Source organism: Ochotona curzoniae, unplaced genomic scaffold, assembly GCF_017591425.1.
Source record: "Ochotona curzoniae isolate NIBS_2020 unplaced genomic scaffold, NIBS_Ocur_1.0 contig_2754, whole genome shotgun sequence".
Taxonomy (NCBI): Eukaryota; Metazoa; Chordata; class Mammalia; order Lagomorpha; family Ochotonidae; genus Ochotona; species Ochotona curzoniae.
This window is the reverse complement of record NW_024465582.1, coordinates 8,599,235-8,621,973: the sequence shown is the minus strand read 5'-3', so window position 1 is coordinate 8,621,973 and position 22,739 is coordinate 8,599,235. Positions and strand designations below refer to the sequence as shown.

General features: G+C 38.5%; 1 protein-coding gene across 1 annotated transcript in view; it reads left to right on the top strand.

Annotated features, from left to right (window-relative positions):
- Nucleotides 1-22,739, top strand: part of CDH18 (cadherin 18) — a 153,369-nt gene that overhangs the window by 64,833 nt on the left and 65,797 nt on the right. Inside the window, exon 4 of the mRNA XM_040977651.1 lies at nt 19,217-19,384. Within this exon, the coding sequence (XP_040833585.1) occupies nt 19,217-19,384 (168 nt within the window). The remainder of the gene's footprint in view (nt 1-19,216; nt 19,385-22,739) is intronic.

Here is a 22,739-nt window from a genome sequence, read left to right as displayed (position 1 = left end):
TGACAACTAGCTGTCATTATAGTTAATGCAGTTGATAGGCGTTACACCAGTGAGCCATATATCCTTAATTTTGTTAAAACATGCAGGTGCAAATAGTAACCCTCATCTGCAGCAGGATTTTTTTGAGCAAAACTCCTATTCTCTATTGAGACAGGACGTGACAACCCTTTAAACATTTTGCAACAGTAATCCAACATTGAGACAAGATGTGGTTGAACACCTACTGGTTTTCTTTCTTTTTTCTTTTTTTAGCAGTAACCTTGATATTAATGTTTGACCCTTTACCCACTAAATACTTAAAATACGATATTTTTTCCTGTAGTTTTTATACTTGAAAGTGTCAAATGTTAAGGTCACTAAACTTACGTGTTTGCACTCCTTAATGAAAAACATTCGTTTTTGTATACTTACTGAATTTAAATGTTTCCTTACCAAATTCAGAGTGATGTAAGCATTTGAACTTAATGTTGTCAGTTCTGTTATTATTTTATAGAAAATGAAAGTCTTCATTAATATAAATATAAATAGAACAGGCTTGGTGCATTGCAGTTACAGTATGATTTCTTCTTGATCCTTTGTTTTTCCAGGATGAAATTGCCTACTTTTTGAGCAGAAGAAAAGCAGGCACCATCAACAGTGATAATTATGGAAAGATCTGTTTCTCAATAAAGTTATATTTTCATACAAGTATTGTCAGAGCCCTTGCAGTCTCTCCTCTTGCTAATAAGTGAAAACTGAAATGTTTTGCTTTTTTTTCCAGAGATGTCACTATCCCTGTGGAGTGAGTCTTATGATAAACTCCTCTTAATTCAAAAGAAGAAATTTAGGGAATCAATATCATTGACCTAGAAAGAAAATTGTACTAAATTACTTGAACCTTTATTAACATTTCTGAGGATTAGAATGCTTATGGGAACCATGCAGCTCTAGAGTTGTGAGAACCAATCAATGTATTTAGAAAAGCAAGAGGAGTGTTTCCTTCTTAAACCAGACCTTCTTAGGAACAAGAACATCAGCGGGATAATACTTCTGAAATTGTTGATCCTGTAGGCAAAAAGTGGTTTATCACAGGTTTGCCAAGTTTATTTACAAGTGTCATTTCAGTCTCAAAGAAATTCTGTGAATTTTCTGGAATTATTGCATATAATTCATGAGTAAACTGAAATATGAACAAATGAAAATAAGTTCACAAGGTCACTCCTGTAAATACTGTGTGTAGAATTCCAACTCTGTGCTTTGATTCTTGACCTCTTGCTATTCTATCAGAAAATTTGGTCGAAAAGATCTTTCTGACGAAGACCGGCTATGGAATGAGATTCTACCATAGCTTTGGGTAATACTTCTCAACCACTCATGCCATAACTGAGTAACTTGTGCCTCTCAGAATCTTTCCAATATTTCCTTTCGCATCCTGTAGGGAGGCATGTAATAAATGCACCAGAAAATATTAATAAATACATTACACATGATTAATTGTAGAATATTCAGGAATTATTTATTCAATTCATGCCATTCTGAATGAGAGAAACACACACACACACACACACACACACGCTGTAGGGCTGTACGGGCAGGGATGGAGAAGGAAGGATAGCAAAGGGAGAAGGAAGGATATGGACAGGCAAAGGAAGAGAAAATGAGGAAAGACAGAGAGACTCTGTATCCATCTTCTGGTTCACCCCAATAATGACCAAAATGGCCAGTGCTGGGTTAAGTCAAAGCCAGGAGGCAAAGCTTGGAGGCCTATCTCCTTCTGCTTTTCACAGACCAGTTTTAGGAGCTGTACGGAAGTGGAGCACTGCAGATGTTACCCCTCCCCACAAAGAGCCATCTTAAGGAACGCACTTGGTTGAGCCTCTTGTGTATCCAGTTCCTTGTAACGTGTATTAGTTTGCAAAATTTACCTTTTTCTAATTTATACATTGTTCTTCTGCTTTTCTTGTCTTTAGCAATGTATGTTAATTCTGTGTTTTTTTCTGATGTAGTTTTTCATAACATGAATTTCTACTATTAATCCATGGAAAATATGTAAACCAAATTACTTTATGTAGTGTTCTTAAACTGATAGAATCTTGGCAGCACATACAACCGTGTGGCCACTGCTCTGACGCACCCATCACCTGCAGCCAGCATTGGGGAGTCAACCTTTCCTTTCACTGCTGATTTCAGTTTTCCTTCCATTTTTATCCCAGAATGTCATATAAGTGAAAACAATTTTTGTCTTTCCCTGATTCATTCCGTTGCTATCATTTTTAATTGCATTTTGACCCTCTTTGGCATTTCTTTTCTTCTGCTCATTTTGGGTTTGATTTGCTCTTACATTCATGTTCCTCAGAGCAAACCCAAGATTAAACATTTCAGGTATTCTTGCTTCCTATATAGTTGGCTTTTGCCAAAAAAAAAAAAAAAAAAAAAAAATTCTTGAATGAGTGTCATCCTTTGGTTACCAAAGTTTAAAAATAGTTATTTTATTTTACTAAAATTGTTATTTTAGTCATTTTGAGTTTGAAAAGCTAAGTCTCATTATGAGATTGTCCCAGAGATACAAAATATACCAATCCAATGCAGTTTTTAGCCCCTTGGTCTCAAGGGACCATGTTGCAGGAATGCTGACAGCTTTCTGTTCGGAACCAGAATTGTTGAATTCCAACAGGATAAATTTGTATTCCTCCTTGAGCATCCCTCATCCCTCATGAGCTTTCCAGAAAAGAAAAGAGTCAGAGTGTCTTAGTTGCTTCAAAGCCTAATTCTCATGAGGAGAAAATATTTTTTTAAAATGGAAAATATATTTAAATATATTTAAAGTCCATCAGTAACCAAAAAAAAAAAATCATTTTCACCTATACAGTGTTTAAGAGAAGTGAAAACTTTCTTTGAAGATTTATTTGTATTGGGAAGTCAGATATACAGAGGAGGTGAGATAAGGAGAAAGTTCTTCCTTCCATTGATTCACTTCAAGTTAGCAGGTGTATATTGATTAATTCTTATACATCTTTGCAGATAAATTGCTGCTATCTTGTCTTGACATTGAATTTGCGACTTGTCCTTTCAGACATCAGAGTGACTCTGTGAAACCTCAAAATGTGTTTAGCTATCTTTTCTTTTTTATACAGTGCTGCGTTTCAATCTTACTCCATCTTGTTAGAAGCTCACAGAAGAAATTATTATCTATGTTTAATTTTTGGGTTTTTTTTTTCTATTTAAGAGTCTAAGCACTGCCATATTACAAAACTCCAAAGAAAACAACTTTCAAGTTTTACTCTCTACATTGGTATCAAATAAGTGGTCAGTACAGCTGTGGATATGCAAATGAGGGACCCTGAAGAGTTTGTGGAAAGTAAGCGTTTTTTGGCGGGGGGGGGGGGGGGGAAAGAAAAGCTATGCAGGGATTTTAAAAATGGAACAAAATAAACTCGAGCTTCATTTTTCATGGACATTTTCAAGTCACTTTTTGACAATACGCTCTATAGTGTCAATTTGTATTTTGATATATTTTGTGGGAGGGAGCAGCTTTAGCTCATTTTGCTTGCATTTTATACCTGTTTACATTTCCTCAGCAAATTGCCATTCAGTTGGCATGATTATCTTAAATTTGTCTACGCATCTAATTTGTTGAAAACCACAAAATTTCATTATATTGACAGTTTCGCTAACGTCAGACTAAATGAAATTTGTTTAAACTCTGATATAACCTCAAATGATTGTCTGCAAATGGTCTTAGCTTGAATCCCGACATTTTCTCTGACGTTCTGAAATCACATTTTAAGGAAAAGTTTAAGAGGGTTTCGGGGCTAATTATGAATTTTGTTCAATTTGGTAAAGATAAACATTCAAATTATGGCGATCACATTTTGAAAGGTCCAATCAAATAAAATTGAATATAACTCCCTGACAGTAGTTCCAATGAAAATGTTGGAAAGAAATGCCTTCATTTTAATGTGCCAAGAAATAAGTTCCTCAAAAATGAATTTCCTGCTTACGTGCATAGAAGGTGACTCTAAGGGAAATTGCATTCATGTTGGTTATGCCTGAGTATATTTCACAGGCAGAATTTCAATTACTAAGGTCTTTATGTTAACGAGACAGGAAAAATCTGTCAGGAAAAAAAAGTGACTTGACGAAAAGCATCTCTTCTCTCATGTTTCCTGTATGTATGAGAAGAATCAATTTACTTTCATCTTGATCCCAAATAGAAGGAGCAATTGACTTTGGGGAAATTCTGTAAGATATATTGCTGCAGTGTGTGAGGGAGTACTTGCTAAGGATGACAGCCCATGCATTGATTTGGCTTCCAGAGACACAGAATAACTGATTCTCTCAATCTTAGAGTATAGCCCTGGGAGTTGCTGTCACTTTTCCTTGCAGTCTGAAAGGTTTATATCAAACATACAGGAAGGAAATTAGAAAGATGCTACCCAATGTTGCACTTAATTAGTGTGACATACCCAACTGTAATTGAATATTTATAACTAATATACAGAGTCAACTTACACAGTATGTGAGAAAGACTGACACACACACACACAATACAGCTAGATTTAAATAGTAGCAAATACATTAGTAGACAAATCTAATGCATTTATTAGACAAAAACTAATTAAACTATCCATAAAGGGTACTACTTAGAAATAATCTTGTTATTTAGGAGGGAGTATTAGAAATCCTCTTGTCATTTGCATCTAAATATTTGCAATGTTCAAAGCTAAGCCTGGGTGATGATAAAAAACTGGAAATGAGATCCAAATTCTTGCCACAGAGGCAAGTGTCCTCAGAATTCTGGGAAGCAGGAATTTACTCCACACTTCCTCCCATCTGATCTTTAAAGAAGTTTCATAACCCTCCAAAAATGTGTGTAAACTCATGTTATCTAGTTTTCTTGATTCTGACTTCATTATATCTTATTGCATTATCTAAATACACTGATGTTCTGAAAGCTTAAGTAAACTTTGACCTAATTAATTTGTAACAAGATGCCTAACTATTTCTGTCTGATTCTCAAGTTTTACTGAAAATATCTAGGTCTTATAGTAAGTTTCTTAAGAGCCACAATTCTGGCTTTTTTTTTTTAATGTCTGCTTATGATAGGTTACATCTTAAAATGAGCATAGAAATGTGTTGACAGTTTTTAGTTTAGTTCCTGACTGTGCTCAAGGCACTCCCTGTCATAATTAGGGAAACAGAGAGAAGTTTTATCTTGTAATTTCAACAAATTTCCATTTTGGAGAGACCTTTAGCTGAAACCCTGTCTGTGACTGCAATTTCTCTTCTTTCCTCAATTCATTTTGAGGCAAAACTGAAACTTTTTTTTTCTGCTTCTGTTAGTAACAGTCTATTCTGACCTCTGAACAATTATTTCTTGACCTGGACAGTAAAGCTATGGTATGCTACCTCTAATCATATTTAAAACTATGCATTCTGCTGGCTATGAAGAAATATCTTAGAGGCATCTGCTTGAACACTGCTTTTATTTTTTTAATCTAAAGATGTCTATTTTTTCTGGCAACTTTATTCCTATTACATTTTGAGAATAAATACTTGCTTCATTGATTCATTCTTTCCATACACATCAGGGAGTATGTTCTACAGGGATAAAAAAGAGCAGAGATGCTATTTCAAGAATAACTTCTCTCAGCATCTCTCTCTATATGCAATATAACTGCTTTGACATGTATGTGAGATCTGTGGATCTGCACTGAAGTTAACTAACAACAAATTAGGTGAGCATGTTAAGAAGCTTTAAGAAAAACAACTGATTTATAATTCATTTCTGTATTTTTAGCTTTTAAATATGCAAGCTTTTTCTTTTACTGTTAGCATGGAGATGATGACAAAGATTGTTATCGTAAGTTCATGTTACAGATATATGACAATTCCCACATAAATCCCACACAAACTAGCAATACTAAAAATTTCCATTAGGATGTAAATAAATTTATACAGCTTGAATAAAGCCATCTGAAAAAAATTCACATTATTCCTCTTGAATAAATTTATCATGACTTCCATACAGGGCTTGTTAACAAAGAATTTGTTTGCTTAGGTCGTGAGCGAATGAAACATCAGACATTTAGTTATCTTATTTGTGGCAATATTCTACAGGGACTGAATTGTATGCATAAAATGCCTCTCTATGTAAGTTTGCACAATAAGATGCACGTTACGTATTTCTCAATGAAATCTACTTTTCCCAACATTTTAAGCACTCCTTTGCTTTTCCCTCATGTGGGTGATTTCTACCCATTATAATTCATCTGGCTTCTACCAGTAATGTTAGTGTCCACCCTTCCTTTTGCATAGTTTATGCATCACCGATTTATTCAAGAAATTTTGAATATGCAATAAATCTACATATGATGTTGACTTAATCTTTTGCAACTTCAACTTGAGTATTTAGTTCCTCATACCAGCTCTCAAACTTTAATATTTTTTCTGTTTGTTTTTCCCTTATCTTTTATTAAGATCAGAAAATTTAAGTTAAAAAATTGGGGATACAAGATTTCCAAGAAATTGAACCTTACAGAATGTGATTCCAATGAAACATGTAATGCTTATTCTAAAATAGAAATATTCATATTAAAATCTATAATTACATATGTAAAGACATGCAATACTAAATAGTTACTTTCTGGGTTTTGTTAAACTGGTTATAGACAATGGGGCTAAAATCTCTGTAACATACCAATTTCAAAAATATAAAATGTCAGTAGATTGATGGTACAGATAGAAAATGTCTATGAAAAAGTTACATCACAAAGACAGGGCAACCTTGGAGATTTCATTTGCATGGAAACTTGAATAATTTTCCAAACTATCAGGAAGCAGTTTCTCTTTATTTTGAGCATTCTGAGTGACATCATCCATATCCAATTGCATTGAGAGGTACTTTAATTACTGCAAACACTGGCGTGTTCTGGTGTCTGGAGTTAACAGGGCAACCACAATTGGCTTGTTCCCTCTGTGGGCTCTGCCGAGAGCCAAGAGGAGATTGCTCTTTTAAATTGCCTCTGCATGCTTGGGGTGACCTCCTCCCTCCAAACTAAATCAGACTACCTGAAAAATAGGAATTTTTTTTACATAGTGACTAAAAAGTTCATTGAGTCAAGTCTGTTTCAGAAAACAGTAGTTTATGGGTGACATTTCATAAATCTTTGGCACTTTAATAACTGCATCTTTATTATTTTCACAGAACTTTTTCTGATTACCTTCTGCTATCACAAATATCCATTTCCACTGAGATTCTGTGGCTTTAATTGGATCAGAAATTAGAAAATTACATAAGCTTCCTGTCCTTCTAGTTTATAGTGAAATTTCAAAGTGTAAATTATTTTATAAAGCTTAGTAAAGTTTGAAGCAAAATAAAATTATGAGAAAAACATGCACAAGTGTTCTTTGGAAGATTGTTTTGCACAAACCTAGTTATATTATCTGTTCATCTAGGTACGAGGTAACATAACAGAATAATAAGAAATGCGCTAGCCTTCATCATTTTCACACACGCCCACAGGTGGCATCCCAGCTTCGCATGTGCTGATTTCTTTAATGTGTGTAATAGCCTTGTAATTAGGTATGGGCACCTGACCCATGCTTTTCTACAAGAAATAAACAAGCATAGGAAGCAGTTTGCTTAAAGCTATGCAGATCATAAGGGCAAATTTAGTTTTGAGTTCACCAGCCTGTCTATGGAGGGCATGGTTTAAACCATTACTCTATATTTGCTGCTGCCTGAATTTCTACAATAGGAATGGAAAGCACCATCTTGATAGCTAAACAAGGTTGCTATAGACAAAATATACACTTACGTGTAGGTAGTTTATGCCACCCATTATGAACAATCTCGCGGAGGTAGCTTAAAGTAATAGTGGATGAGAAGAAAACAGGAGCTCTTCTCTTTACCTAAGCGCTTATGTCTGAGGAGCCTTGGCCTAGCGGATGCCAGGAAACACACCCTCATCCCACAGTAAGATGCATGGCTGAATCCCCAGCTCTGGGTGCTGTTTCCATTGCTCAGTTCGTAAGGCCTTGGGAGGCAGCTGTGATGGCCCCAGGGATCAGAATCCTGTTTTCCCTGCAGGAGACGTGGTTTGAGTTTTCCTCTGTTGGCGCAATCTAAGACTAGTCCCAATCCAGAACTAGTTGTTGGAAGCATTTGGGAATACAATTTCTGTTTCTCTGTAAATGTCTATCTTTTGTTCTGTCTCTCTTTGCTTGGAAAAATTAAATGATAAAAACACTTCTAAAAATGTGTAGTCTATAGAAGATTATTTCCTCGGATGGAAGGGGGGGGCTTATTTTTATTTTGATCAAATATTTGATGTTAAAGTGTTCAGAGTACACGTAAGTATTTACTGGAGCAGGTAATTTTTAATTAGCATTTTCTCTTATTTCCAGGATAGACCACCTTTGCTACTCAAAATTGTAATTTAAGCATTGATTAGGATAGCTCATTTCTCTTATACCTAGCCTGGCCTCATTGTCTACATAAATGAAAAAAAAATTCTGTTTGAAGTAATTTTGATATATAATCTTTCAAACTCACACTACTGACTCTGTGAGCAATTCTATTTTGTATCTGCTCTCACAACTTATTTGTATTCTGAGCTTTTGATACTTCATAATGTAATCAATACTCACTGAATTAATGGCTTCATTAAGTGAAGTACTGAATTATTTTTGTGATTTATAATTTGTTGTATCTTGTCCTCTTAGCATGCAAAGTGCAATTGAAGGAAACAGGTTATGTTTAATATCTGTAGACGTAAAGATCCGTTTGCTATGTTTGTTTCATTATTAAATTCTGTTACATCATAGACACAAAATACAGAAACTGAGGACAGTATGTGTGATAAGCCAACATTACAAGAAAGAACCATCACAGAGATCAGCGAACTGAAGTTTTCTTTGCTTACACATCATACACACTCAAAGCCAAACAAGGTGGCATGGCTGACAGCACACTGGCCACGACATCACACAGTGCTTTGCTGTTAGGACCTTTTGATAGCCTGAGAGCAATCTCTACAACCATTTAGGATGCTGGGAGTGGAGCCAACAAGAGTTACAAAAACAAAGAACTGGATGTAATGTTTCTACCAAGGAGCATGCACTTAAAAACATAAGTAGATTGGGACACAAAATTATCTTCAGCTTCACTCTGTTGCTCAAATAAAAGAGAAGAAAAATAGAAAAAACTTAGATTTTTAAGAGTCTGCATCCCAGGTAGTTATAAATACTACTACTAATAATATGTAGCACAAGATGATTAATCAAAATTGCTGGGAAATTATGTTTAGCAAGTCTTATTTCAATTTCCAAGAGTGCCTATACTTCCTGGGGAGTTTTGAGTTGTTGATTTCCAGTTTCATCCCATGGTGGTCTGAGAGGGTACATGGTATGATACTAATGTTTTGGAAGTTGTTTAGATTCGCTTTATGTCCTATCATGTGGTCGATTCTGGAGAAGGTGCCATGCACCGCTGAGAAGAAGGTATAGTCTGTGGCCTTAGGATAAAAAGTTCTATATATGTCTACTAAGTCCAGTTGTTCTATTGTTTGTGTGAGCTCTGTTGTTTCTTTGTTGAGTTTTTGTTTCGTAGACCGGTCCATTGTTGTTAGAGGTGTGTTGAGATCGCCTACAAGAATTGTGCGGGTGTCTATGTCTTCCCTTAAGTCTGTAAGTAATTTCTTTACGTAAGTAGGTGCATTAAGATTCGGTGCATAAACATTAATGATGGTGATTGCTTCTTGATGGATCATTCCTTTCACCAGTATAAAATGGCCTTCCCTGTCTCTTTTGATGTTAGTTAGAATGAAATCTATCTCGTCTGAAATTAGGATAGCTACCCCAGCTTTTTTTTCTCGTCTATTGGCGTGAAATATCTTTTTCCATCCCTTCACTTTCAGTTTCTTTGCATCCTTTCTGGTTAGATGCGTTTCTTGTAGGCAACAGATGGTTGGGTCTTGTTTGATGATCCATTCTATTAATCTCTGTCTTTTGATTGGTGAATTTAGACCATTTGTGTTGAGAGTTAAAATTGAGAGGTTGCAATTTTGCCCTGCCATGTGATTGTGTTGTGTGTGTGTTGTTGCCTATGTAATTGTCTTGTTGGTGCGGCCTTTAGTTTGGAGACCTTCTTATTTGCCAACTTTGTTTGTGATTTGCCTCCTTTTTGTCCGGGACTAGCGCATTTCTAAGGAGACTTTGCAGAGCTGGTTTTGTGTAGACATATTCTTCTAGTTTTTCTTTGCTATTGAAGTATCTGATTTCGTTCTCATATACAAATGAGATCTTTGCTGGGTAGATTATTTTTGGTTGACAGTTGTTTTTTTTCAGGACTTGGAAGATCTTTGTCCATTCTCTCCTTGCTTGTAGGGTCTCTTCGGAGAAGTCAGCAGTGATTCTGATGGGTTTTCCCCTGTATGTGATCTTTTCTCTACTTCGTACTTGTCTCAGGATTCCTTCTTTGTCTTCATTGGAGTAGAACTTGAGCACCGTGTGTCTGGGTGAAGATCTCTTTGGATCATGTCTGTTGGGAGTTCTCTGTCCATCCTGTATGCGGGGTGGATTCGTGTTCCAAGTGTTTTGGAAGTTTTCCTGTATAATTTCATCGAGCACTGCTTGCATCCCATATTCTCTTTCTACTCCCTCGGGGAGGCCGATGATCCGAATATTCAGTTTTCTAAGGTAATCCTTCATCTCTTGCATCATTTTATTAGTTTTGCTGAGGTTTGTCTCCAGCTGTTTGATTCGCTGGGCACTTTCATTTTGTGTGTCTTCTGTTTCAGAGATCCTTTCCTCTGCCGCATTTATTCTGTTGATGAGGCTTTCAATCTTATTATCTTGGGCATCCAGTTTGGTTTTGATTTGTTGTATTTCGGTGATTATGCAGTTCTGGAGGTCTTCCAGCTTTGTGTCCACGTCTCTGAGAGATTTTAGCATTATTTTCATCAATTCCTTTGTTGGTAACACTTCCATGTCTTCATCTCGTATCGTCGATATTGATAATGGCTTTTGGCCCTTGTTTGGTGGGGTGCTGGCTCTTTCATCTGGAGCACAACTCTTTCTGGTGGTTTTTCCCATTGCGTTGGTGTATTCTGGTGAGGCAAATGGACCCGTGTGTTGAGGGGCTGTCAGGTGCTTTCCTGTAGAGATTGGAGCCTGTAGGCGTGGTGTTGCCGGGCGTGGTAATTTTCAAGGCACCGTTGGTGCGTTCTCAGGGCCCGGGGCTGTAGAGCACCACCTTGGGGGCCCAGTGGATTCCAGGCACACTCTGGGCACCTCTTCTACAGGTGTGACACCCCAGGGCGTGGCGGGATGGAGGCGCTCTCTGGGTGTGCTCCCTTCACGGGAATCCGCAGGGCGTAGAAGGTTTTATGTGCTTTCTCCCTGCGTTCTCCGTGTCAGGGACTGCAGGGTTTTTCAGAGCCCACCTGGTGCGTCTCCCACACACGGGACTGTGGGTGAGGCACTTTCCAGGCGTGGCTCTTATGCAGTGAATCCACCACTCGTGGTGTGTGGGTGATCAGAGCCCCTGCTCCCGTGTGGCTCCCCCACACAGGCCCTTAGCGGAGGAGTGGCCCAGGCGCCCTGTTATAATGACTTCACGGCGGCAGGTTCGCACCGTGTCAGTTTGGTGCAGGAGTTCTCCTGACACCTGACACCTGCGCTACGGAGGTGCTGCTGCTGCAGGCGGGGCGTCCAGCCCGCTCGGTGCGGCGTTCAGAGTCCTGGTGGTTTCAAGCACTCACCAGGCAGGATGTGGGGGACTCCAGACCCTCGCCAGCTACCTCTGCGCACCGAGCCGCACTGGTCCCCTCAGCGCAGTGTATTCTTGATTATTGTGTATATGAATATACACAGGCTTGGAAGTATATCAATGAAATTCCTGATGCCGTGTTATACAAATGTGATGATGTAGTTGAGATTTGGGGAAAATATGCAAGAGAGATGAACTCTGGGTTTAGGACTAATAGAATGGCAGTAGAAACAGGAGAAAGCTGGCAACAATCGAGGAAAAAGCTGTACATCTGGAGGCGAGAAGGTTGTGTAATCAACCGATGGTAGATACGATCCTATATAATTGGAATTGTATGTAAAGAAGGTACAAGCTTTTTTCCAACTATTCTTTTCAAGTAACTCTTGGTAAACATCTCACTTCAGTAGCAGGCCCAAATCCAGAAGCCTCAGACAAGGCAAGACACACCCAAGGTCCTTTAGGCGGGGTGGGGAAGGGCAGAAAGCAGCGACATAGGAAAGAAAGAGACAATGACTATGGCACAGGGTTTTTATAAGGAAAAAAGTGGGTGTGTAGGGACCTACAACTTTTAACTTAATTTCCATTATATTTTCCCCATTAATGCCGTACTTGTGCAGCTAAGTATATAAATTGCCTTACGTGCCTACTTCTGTTTTTGGTAATTCTTTTTACTAAGAAACAGAATGGGGAAGTCTTGAATGGCTAATGTGACAATGAAGAATGTCCTCAGCATGAGGACTGAGAGCTACGGCTCCCTGAGTGTGAGATCCTGACCACTGCCCAACAGCTCCCACAAAAACAACTCCAAATTCATGCAAGCAGAAATTAGGTAACAGAAGCAACGGATTTATAATAAACCCACATGCTGCCTCTCAGCATGTGGTGATGTTAAGAATGTAAAACTGCTAGAGGGAAGATTTTATGTGAAATATTTGTTCTACTTGGCAGGTACCTTACAGGATACAGTACGACAAACATGCCCCTTTTATAACCAATGTAAGAATGGCAGAAGTGAGATATGGTTAGACACTGTCAGTAAGTAAGGTTGAAAATAAAAGTATGCTACCTTGATTATCATTTCGTTTTTTTCTACAGACATTTTTCCTTCACTTTTGTGACATTCAGTCTACTTTTAAAATGTTAATAAGTGGTCTGTAGTAGCATAACCTTCTAAATTCGGTTGAAGAAAATGCTGGATATCCCATATTATCTTTTCTGAGTAACCTTGAATTACACCTTGCTAATATAAAGGAACAATTAATTCAACTAAAATCATACTTGTGGGAAGCATTGAAACAATGTTAAATTCAGTACTCTAGCTAATCTTCATTAGTTTATATTCATTATTTATCTCAACTATTGTAAAAAGTAACTGCTCTGCCCCAATTGGCAATGTTTTAGTCTGTGGTTTAAGAGATAAAGATTTGGAAGAATGCAATTCAGGACTGTAATTAGTCCTTTATTATGCTGGGTTAAAATGAGTTCAGCCCCATTCTTTTCTTAATAATGGCCTTGAGTATCCTGCCTGCTCAACACAGACCTTTGTAAGAAGGGCCAAGCGTTCACACATTCATCACTCTTTAAGGTAGTGGTATCTTCTAAGCACACAGAAGTCAGCGTGGCTGTGTGTTGGCGCTGCTTTAACTCATGTCCACCTTTCACTTGTTATTTTGTAAAGGGACTCTCCCCCGACCCAGATCCTTAAATCCTTAGATCACCTGCTGCTTTGCACAGTCCACTTCCAGGTTTTTGTCTCCTTATGGAGTAACTGACTATCTTACATTATAGTTTCTCCATTTCAAATCCAGCATTAAATTTAGGTTGGGCTTTCACATATCTCATTATGATATTTTTGACTGTAATTCATTCTGCTTAGACTTTGCCAAGTTTGCTTTGCAACAACTTAATGGATCAGTTTCTATTTCTCACAATGTCTCTTGGTTCCAAGATGCCATACCCTGTTGGTTTCTTTCATCCCAGGGAATTCTGGGCATATATTGATTTGGCTTCCTCCCCTCTCCCAATATTGTGCCACTGACATGTACCAGTACTAATATACATCTATTGCTTTGCTAATAACACCAGTTTGAATGCTATTTTATGTCACTATACTGACTCTTCATCTGCAGAACTATAGGCTACAGGCTAACTGGCTGTCTCACCTAACAACTTATCACAGAACGTGTCCAGCATGGAATATAGGACTGAGGTTGCGGCATACAGTGTCAAGTTGCTCCGTGTGATTCTGTCATTCTGTGTGGCTACAGGTTGGTCCAGGCTGCTCATCTTCCTCTCCAGCTCCCTGCTGACCTCTTCCAGGTCTCTCTAATGGCTGCAGGGTTCCAAGGAATGGGCCATTGACTACTGATTTCCCAGGCCATAAGCAGGGAGCTGGATGGGAAATGGAGCAGTCGGGGCATGAAACTGCACCCATATCGGATCCCGGTGCTTTGTTAGATGAGGACATAGCCATTGAACCCTTGAGCCATTGTGCTGGGCCCTCTTAAAATTCTTGCGCAGATATAACTACTACCAGATTAGGCACAAGCAATTAACCATATCAGTATCTGTTTTTCTTATATATACAATATTTAAATAAGTGAAAATAAGATAGTTGTACTACTCCTAGAACTTCTCCACTGTCAATTATTTTTTTTTCCACATCTGTGGAATACAGCCATTGACTTCATTACAGCTGCTTGCTGCTGATTGGCAGCACAGTAGGGCATTTCTGCAGTGAAAGGTTTTGACATGATAAAGACATTTTCCTTGCTTTACCCTTGTAAGACAGAGTCAAGTGAAATTTGCATTCATTTATGCATAATGTATTTCCAATGTTATTATTCAATTTTTTTAGTGTCAATTTAAAAATTTCTTTATAAAGTTGGTCAGGCTGGTGAATATTGATCTCTAATGACCTCTGCATACAGTTTTATATAACTCTTGCATTTCTTCCCAACACTATCAAACTTCTGTGGGAAAAAAATTAGGATATATCATGGTGACATTTAAAAATATTTATTTGTTTTTATTTGAAACCAGGATGACAGAAACAGAGAACAAAATTTTACATTCATTGTATTACTTCCTAAATGGGTGCAACAGCGAGGGCCGGGATAGGCTGAAGCAAGGGATCTGGAATTTCATCTCTTTCTTTCGTGTTGTTGGCGAAGTACTTGGACAATCTTCCACTGCTCCTAAAGGCGCATTATACGGGGCCTGGACTGGAAGCAGATTAGCCAGCATTCAAACCAGTACTTTCCAGCACTTTAGATCTATGCAACAAATTAATTCAATGTACAACAATACTGGTCCTGGTGATGATTCTGATACAATGGCAATGTCACGCTCCATAAATACATCCATAAGCCAGACTTTATTCATTGGAAACTTGTGCCGTACAGAAGACGCCGTCAAGAGAAGAAGATAGCAGGTTCCAGTCTACAGGGATAAGTTTGTCAAACACACACTTGGTACAGGTCTAAGTGATAGTTAATGTCAGGTGTCAGTCAGACTGAATCAGGGTTTTCAGATGTTGGCTAAGTATCATTTTTAGGTATATCTGTAACCTTGTTTCCAGAGAAGATCATCATTTTAATTAGTAAAGTCACCTTCTCCAGTGAAGGGAAACAGTAGCCACACCAGGGTTGGGAGCTTAGAAAAGGGAGTATCTTCTCTTGCTTCACCCTAGTTGCTTGAGCTGGGCCCTTGATTCTCTCTTGCTCTCAGAATGAGATCTCCACCGTCACTGTCAGTCTCCTGATGCTCATGCTTTCAGAGAATGGCTGAATCATTCTTGGGTTTCCAGAAGGCCAACTGGCTGATTTTAGTTCTGAGCCTTTACAATAATTAATTAGCACAGTAATAGTTGCTTACCTCCACTGAACTTCAATGTTTGCCCTTAGTTGCTTTTCCAGTCTGCACAGATATGCTGACAACCTACACAGAGTTCTTGTCCTGGCAGTGCTGCTTCCGAGGTGGCTTTCCGTTAATCCACCTAGTCACACAGGAGAGATGACTCAACTTCTTGGCCACTACAGCTCATGTGGGAGATCCAAATGAAGTTCCTGTCACCCGGGCTTCTGCCTGGCTCAGTCTTGACATTTGTAGCCATTAGAGGGTTGAAGCAGTTGGGTATAGAGTCTGTATTTATCTATCTGGAAGATTAGAGTACTGGGAAATAATGAAGGTACACAGCATGCACCTTTGCTCTTGAATAATAGGATTCCCATTATTAATACTTTTCAAAAATGTGTTTATTGTTTAAAAGCAGATTTACATAGTGAATTAGAGAGAAAAATAAAGATCTTCTATCTGCTCCTCCATTCCCAAATGGCCACAATGCACAGAGCTGAGCTTATCTGAAGCTGGGGACCAAGAGTCAGCTCAGGTCTCCCACATGGGTGAAGAGGCCTCAGAACCTGAGCCACCTTTTGCTGCTCTTCCATATAAACAGGGAGCTGAAGTAGAAGAGGAGCAACTGAGGTTATAACCAGCACCCATACTGGATGTTGGTGCTATAGGCAGAATATTAGCCGGTTGAGCCACCATGCTGGCTACATCGCATTATTAATTTTAATTATATAATACATAATTTTATTTTTTCCTTTGTCCTATACTTACCATGTCTTTACACATTTATATTTCTGTAACTTCAGCTTGTGGAGCCAGTGTTGTGGTTCACAGGTTCATCTTCTGCCCTGCACCACCAGTATCCTATAAGGGAGCCGATTCTAGTTCTAGCTGCTCTACTTCTACTCCAGCTCCCAGCTCACAGCCTGGGAAGGTGGTGGAGGATGGCTCAAGTGCTCAGGACCCCTCTATCCATGTGGGAGACCCAGAACAAGCCCCTGTCTCTTGGCTTTGGATTTGCTCAGCTCCTGTCTTTGTGGCTACTTGGAGAGTAAAACAGTGGATGGAAAATGTCCCTCTCTCTGCTTGAAATTAAAAAAATAATAATAATTGTTAAAGTTAATCTTGTAATGGTGAAATGGTTCACTACACCATTGTAATAATTTGGGGACAAATAGCAGGAAGATATAAGGAGTGAGGAGGGGAAAGGAGATGTGTGACACCCCCCAGGCTTGAATGTGTACCATGTGAGAGAGAGAGAGAGAGAGAGAATGTCTCCCATGGATTCTTTCCTCAGATACTTCCAGTAACATGGACAAAGCCAGGCTTAAGTTAAGATCTCAGCTTTCATAGGACTCTCAAGGACTCAGGCATCTGGGCCATTGCCTGCTGTGCTGCAGTGTGTGCTGTAGTGGAACATGAGACTCAGGCCTGGCCCTCTGACAAGGATGGAGGGCCTGCAGGCTGACATGCTGCACAACAATGCCCACTGTGGATATGTGTTTTTGGAGGATGCAATTTGGTTAAATCATTATCCTCCATAGCCATCTCATACTTCTCCCCACCAGTGACACGTTCTGCATCTTTTCAGGCAGTGCCTCGGTTTGCTTTTCCATCTAGGAAAGGTACATCCTTTATTAAAATATTTTCATAAATCTTTGCTTGTTCATTGCTGCATCAGTTCCATTCCTTCCTAGGTAATTTTCATATGAGATAAAACATTGTTCTTCTTAACCAGAGTGCTTGAGGCTTTTTCATATGCATGAATTAGATGAATCATTTATTATCATATTATTATAATTTCATTTGATAAGAGTAATTTTCTTTTCTGTTTAGCTTCAGGAAAGTTTCCTGATCTCCCTCAATTATATGTTCCCAATGTTTGAAATTTCTGAGAACTATTTTCTGCTGCCTGAGGCTCTCTCTCAAAGTCACTACACAGCCAATCAGTTCAATAAAAACCACAGTGGTTTGATTTCTGGATTCATCAGTCCTTTTCATTTTTAAAAAGCTAGCTTTTAACTTTGGGTATGAAACTCCACTTTTTCTCTTACATCAAGTAATTGTCTGTAAAATGATTTCATGAACTTCATGTTAGTAGTTAAAATTGACATCTTCCATTGAATTTCAGTAATGAGTAATCAAGTGTGAATTTTTGAATTACAATTTATTTATTTGAAAGGCAGAGTTACAAACACGCAGATTACGAAATAGGAAAAGAAAAGGATCTTAATGCTGCTAGTTCACTACTCATATATCTGCAATATTCAGGGTTGGGGACACTAAAGCCAGGAGCTTCATTTGGTCTCCCATACAGGCTCGGGGGCTCAGCACTTGGGCCATCTTCTGTTGCTTTAACAGGTAAATCTGCAAACAGAGCAGCCAGGAATTGAACCGACATCCTTATAAGATGCTGTTGTTGCAGGTGATGGTGGCTTAACACAATGTTTCACAGTGCTGATCCCTCCAGTGTGGGTTTGAGTGAAGTCCTTGAAGGCTTTCTGAAAGTTGACGTAGTCTAAGTATGTTTCTTAATATGAAAAATATATGAATAAATAGCTGATGCATAGAGTACAGCTGATGTTGGTCTGCATCTTTGTGTGATGTATGTGTGCATCTTTGCAGACATTTGCACTGATATATAAATAAATATGCAGGTGTAAATACAGTGTGTGAGGATAGAACTAAAAGATACACTTACTTGGTGAAAATGTTTCTTTCCATTACACATTTTCAGTGAAATTTCTGAGCTGCCCTCCTAGAAATAGAAATGCACATAAATGTGTTTATATGATGTGTATTATGAGAATGTTATAAAATTGATGTTGCAATTGATAGGATTTAGCTAAGCCTATTCTTCCGGCAAATGAGTCTTTAGCTTTCCTTCTGAAGAATCTAATTTATAGATTACCAATTTATGTTTAGAAGATGTGGTATTTATGTATGCATAGCCCTGAGTTGTATGTAACATTTTATATCTCTTTATTAAATACAATCGTCAATCATGAAAATATGCATTAACTATCCCCTAAGAGTTATGAGTATGATGTTCTCCACTGGATCTCCAGGATCAATCCTGTACTTCACTGTTCATAAGACATTATACCTGGTTCTTGTTCGAGCTATTTTTGACAGACAGTTAATTTCTCTGTGTTGATTCATGCTAAAATGCCTCCTGTCTGTAACCTCTGTTAGAGTGTTCACTCGCCTCCAACATCTCCCATGATTGAACTTTGACAATACTGCTGGGAAACCATGTAAATCGTCGTGTAAAGAGGAACACCAACATCTACTCAAACCAATGTGGCCATTTTAGCTGACACTTGGGAAGCACAAGTTAAATGTTCAGGTTCCTATGAAGAAGGAACAAGCTCAAGAGGCTAAAATGGCCCTGGAGGACTTTTCCCCCTTGGAATGCAGATGGAGGAGAATTGTAATCTGTCATTGGTAGAATGGTTTGGGCCTTGGGGTTATACATGACTGGAGAGTTTTAATCATGTTAAGTGTATACTTTTTCTCAAAATGGCAGCATTCTCTCAAGTTTGCTCTTTAGAAACCTGTGTTATTACTTATTTAATATATAACTAAGGTTCAAAAAATCTTATGTTACAGGAGTTATTAGAACTGCCTTAAGCAACATGGACAGAGAAGCCAGAGAACACTACTCAGTGGTCATTCAGGCCAAGGACATGGCTGGACAAGTGGGAGGACTTTCAGGATCAACCACTGTCAACATCACATTGACCGATGTCAATGACAATCCACCACGCTTTTCTCACAGTAGGTTCCCTTTCCTCGTTCTTCCAAGCTCTTATAATCTATTGATGATAAAAAATGGCATGGTGAATGGTGAATACATCCTCTTAGTTTTCAAGTGTGACTATTTTGATTCTGTGTTGCATGATCTCCTTTTTTTAAGGATTTATTTTTATCAGAAAGTCACATTTACAGAGAGGAGAGACAGAAAGATCTTCTGGAAGAGAAGTGGAGCAGCTGGGGATACAAACCACCGCACCTATGGGATCCTGGCATATGGAAGGCAAGAATTTAGGCACTAGGCGAACATGCTGCATCTAGGATCTCCCTTTTATAGACAGGACTAAAGAAATCATCTCTTGTCCCCTGAGCCTAGGACATAACTGATACTCTGTTAAAAGAATATTTCAGTTGGCATTACAATTCGTTAATTGAAATGGTGATTAATATTCATAATGCCATCACACCTTTTCCTGAATGGTTGTGTACTGTGGAAGTGTTTGTGGAAATACTGAGAATTAGTTTGGACATGAGTATTATACTCAGACAAATTTTTCCATATTCAGTTTCTCTGAACAAATGTCTATTAAAAATCCTCTGGATAAGGCAGACACTGTGGCTCACTAACTTAAATGACAGTTAGGATGCTCAGCACAATGACAGAGTGGCTCAATCCTCACATTGCACATGTCAGTATCCTATACAGGCACAGGTTTGTGTCCTGGCTGCTCCGCTTTCCATCAAGCTCTGTGCGTGTGGCCTGGGAAATCAGTAGACAATGGCCCAAAGCCTTGGGACCCTACATGCCCACGGGAGACCTGGAAGAAACTCCTGGCTCCTGGCTCAGCTCCAGCCCTTGCAGCCACTTTAGGAGTGAACCAACCAAGATGGAAGATCTTTCTATATCTGCAAAATCTGCTTTCCAATATAAATTTTAAGCAAGCAAACAAGAAACACGCAAGCTTGAATGCACCTATACCATGGAACTGACTTCCAGCCACATTTCTGATTCATATCCAACTCCCTGATAACGGGCACCTGGGAGGCAGCAGACAATGGCTCAACTATATAGATCCCTATCTTCCCAACTGAATGGAATCCCAATTCCTGAGTTTGCCCCCCGGGCAACCCTTTTTGTTTCAGACATGTAGAAAATGAGCAATCAAATGGATAATCTCTGCATGTCGTTCTCTGTGCTGATCTTTCAAATAAATAAAAGAATTTAATACAATTTTTGTTATGAATTAATGAGACACATGCACACATTCTGTCATCATTTGAAAGCAAGTTACCAATTATATAGTAATATTAATGCTAATCATATGGTAATATAATAGTAATATGGTAATATTACACATACACACATCGTCATCATTAACATCCAAAAGTAAGTTGCCATTAACATGGAGTTGCCTGTCTCAACAGCCATTTTCCCCTCAGGTTTACTTACATGTGGCCAGGCATAGTCTGAAATTCTTAAATAAAAATTCAGAAAATAAATGATTCACAGGTTTTTAAATTCACACAGTGCTGAGGAGCACACTGAAATCTTATGCCATCTCTCTTTCCCAGCGTGAGAATCACCCTTTGTGCAGCATATCCATGCTATATGCAACACCTGCACATTAGTCATTTTGCAGTCAGGCTGTTAGCTATCAGATTCAAGACAGGTCCTGACAGTGATTGTAGTCAAGTAACCATTATTTTACTTAGTAAAGTTCCCACAGAACAGGAGGGAGTAGAGTTGAAGCAGTATGGCAAAGAGAAGCTGCAAAGTGCTGTCTGGAAATGAGAAGGTGAAAGTTCTCTACTTACAGGAAAAAAAAAAAAAACCATGTGTTGAGGTTGCTAAGATATACAATAGAAACAAATTTTCTATCCCTGCAAAGTGTGGGAAAGGAAAAAGAAACCCATGCTAGTTTTGTTGTCACACCTCTGACTGCCACAATTTCAGTCCCCAGTGGGTGACAGTGCTTTGTCAGGATAGAAACTCTATAAAATGATAGCTTTCTGCACAAAATGTGGTTTCAGGCATGCACTGGGATCATGTAACATATCCCGAGTTGATAGTGGACACTACTGGGAAGATTGCATGTCAGGAGAATATGAACCCTGAAATGAAGACTAAAAGGCACCAGCCAATCAGGGATGAGGGCCAGCTGGGGATGAGGGCCAGCTGTAAATGCTGAGTCTAGGAGGAGGTATTCTCAACATTGTCAGATCTAAAGTATGTAATTCCAATATTGTTTGGCATTTATAATATAGCAAATACTTTGGATCTTAATAGTAAATAATTGTAGGCTTTGGAGAAGTCAGTACTGAAATATATTTTTTAGAATCATCTCTTAAAACCAGTCTCCATACAGATCTGGCTTAGATATGGGAGAAAACTGCCTAATTTTTTTTAAATGCTTATTTTCATTTTATCTGATAGTGAAGTAGAACCACAGTTCTCTCCTCTCTGAATATTCCTTTCTCCAGTACCCTGACAGCCAGTGCTGGGCCAGCCTAAAGACAGGAATCAGAAATGCAGCCAGACCAAATAGTGATTTAACTGCTCTGCCAAATGCCAACCCCAAGTAGGACTGTTGCAAAACTGTGGTAAGATAGGTATGGCATGATGGCTCAACAGCTAAATCCTCATCTTGCAAGTGGCAGAATCTCGTATGGGTACCGTACAGTTTGAGCCCTGACTTACTCCATTTCCAGCCCAGCTTCCTTCTTTTGGCCTGAAAGCAGTGGAGGATATCCTCAATTTGGCTCCTACATCCATGTGTGAGACCTGGAAGAAGCTCCTGGTTCCTGGCTTTGAAATGGTCAAGATTGGACCATTGCAGCCATTTGGGAGTGAACCAGTGGATGGAAGATCTTTCTGTCTCTCATTTCTGTAAATCTGATCTGACTACCCAATAAAATATATATATATAAGTCTTTAAAAAATGTAGTAAAACTTTTTACTCCCTTCTTAAAGTGCAGTGTTTCAATCCTTCCATTATTTTGATTACACACCTGGTGTAAATTTCTCTGAAATTTCTGTTATATAATTAGCCAAGCATCATTCTTTTTTTTTTCTCCATATCATAGCATATATGCCTGTTCATCTTACTTCTGTAGGTGCATCCTCCTCTGTGGCAAGGGCCATGGAGGTTTGATTTGCTTTTAGAACATCAGGTGCTCCTATGAGTGCCCAGTACTTGATAAATGATTATTAAATTATTGAGTGAATTTGTTTAATTATTCTATCAGAATATTATTGTGAGAAGAGGCAGTTATTATTTTTTGTTTTTAAAAACATTGTATTTTTTAAATTATTTTATGATATACTTCCATAGGCTCTGGGATTTCCCCTTCTTCCACAAAACTTCTCTCCCACTGATTT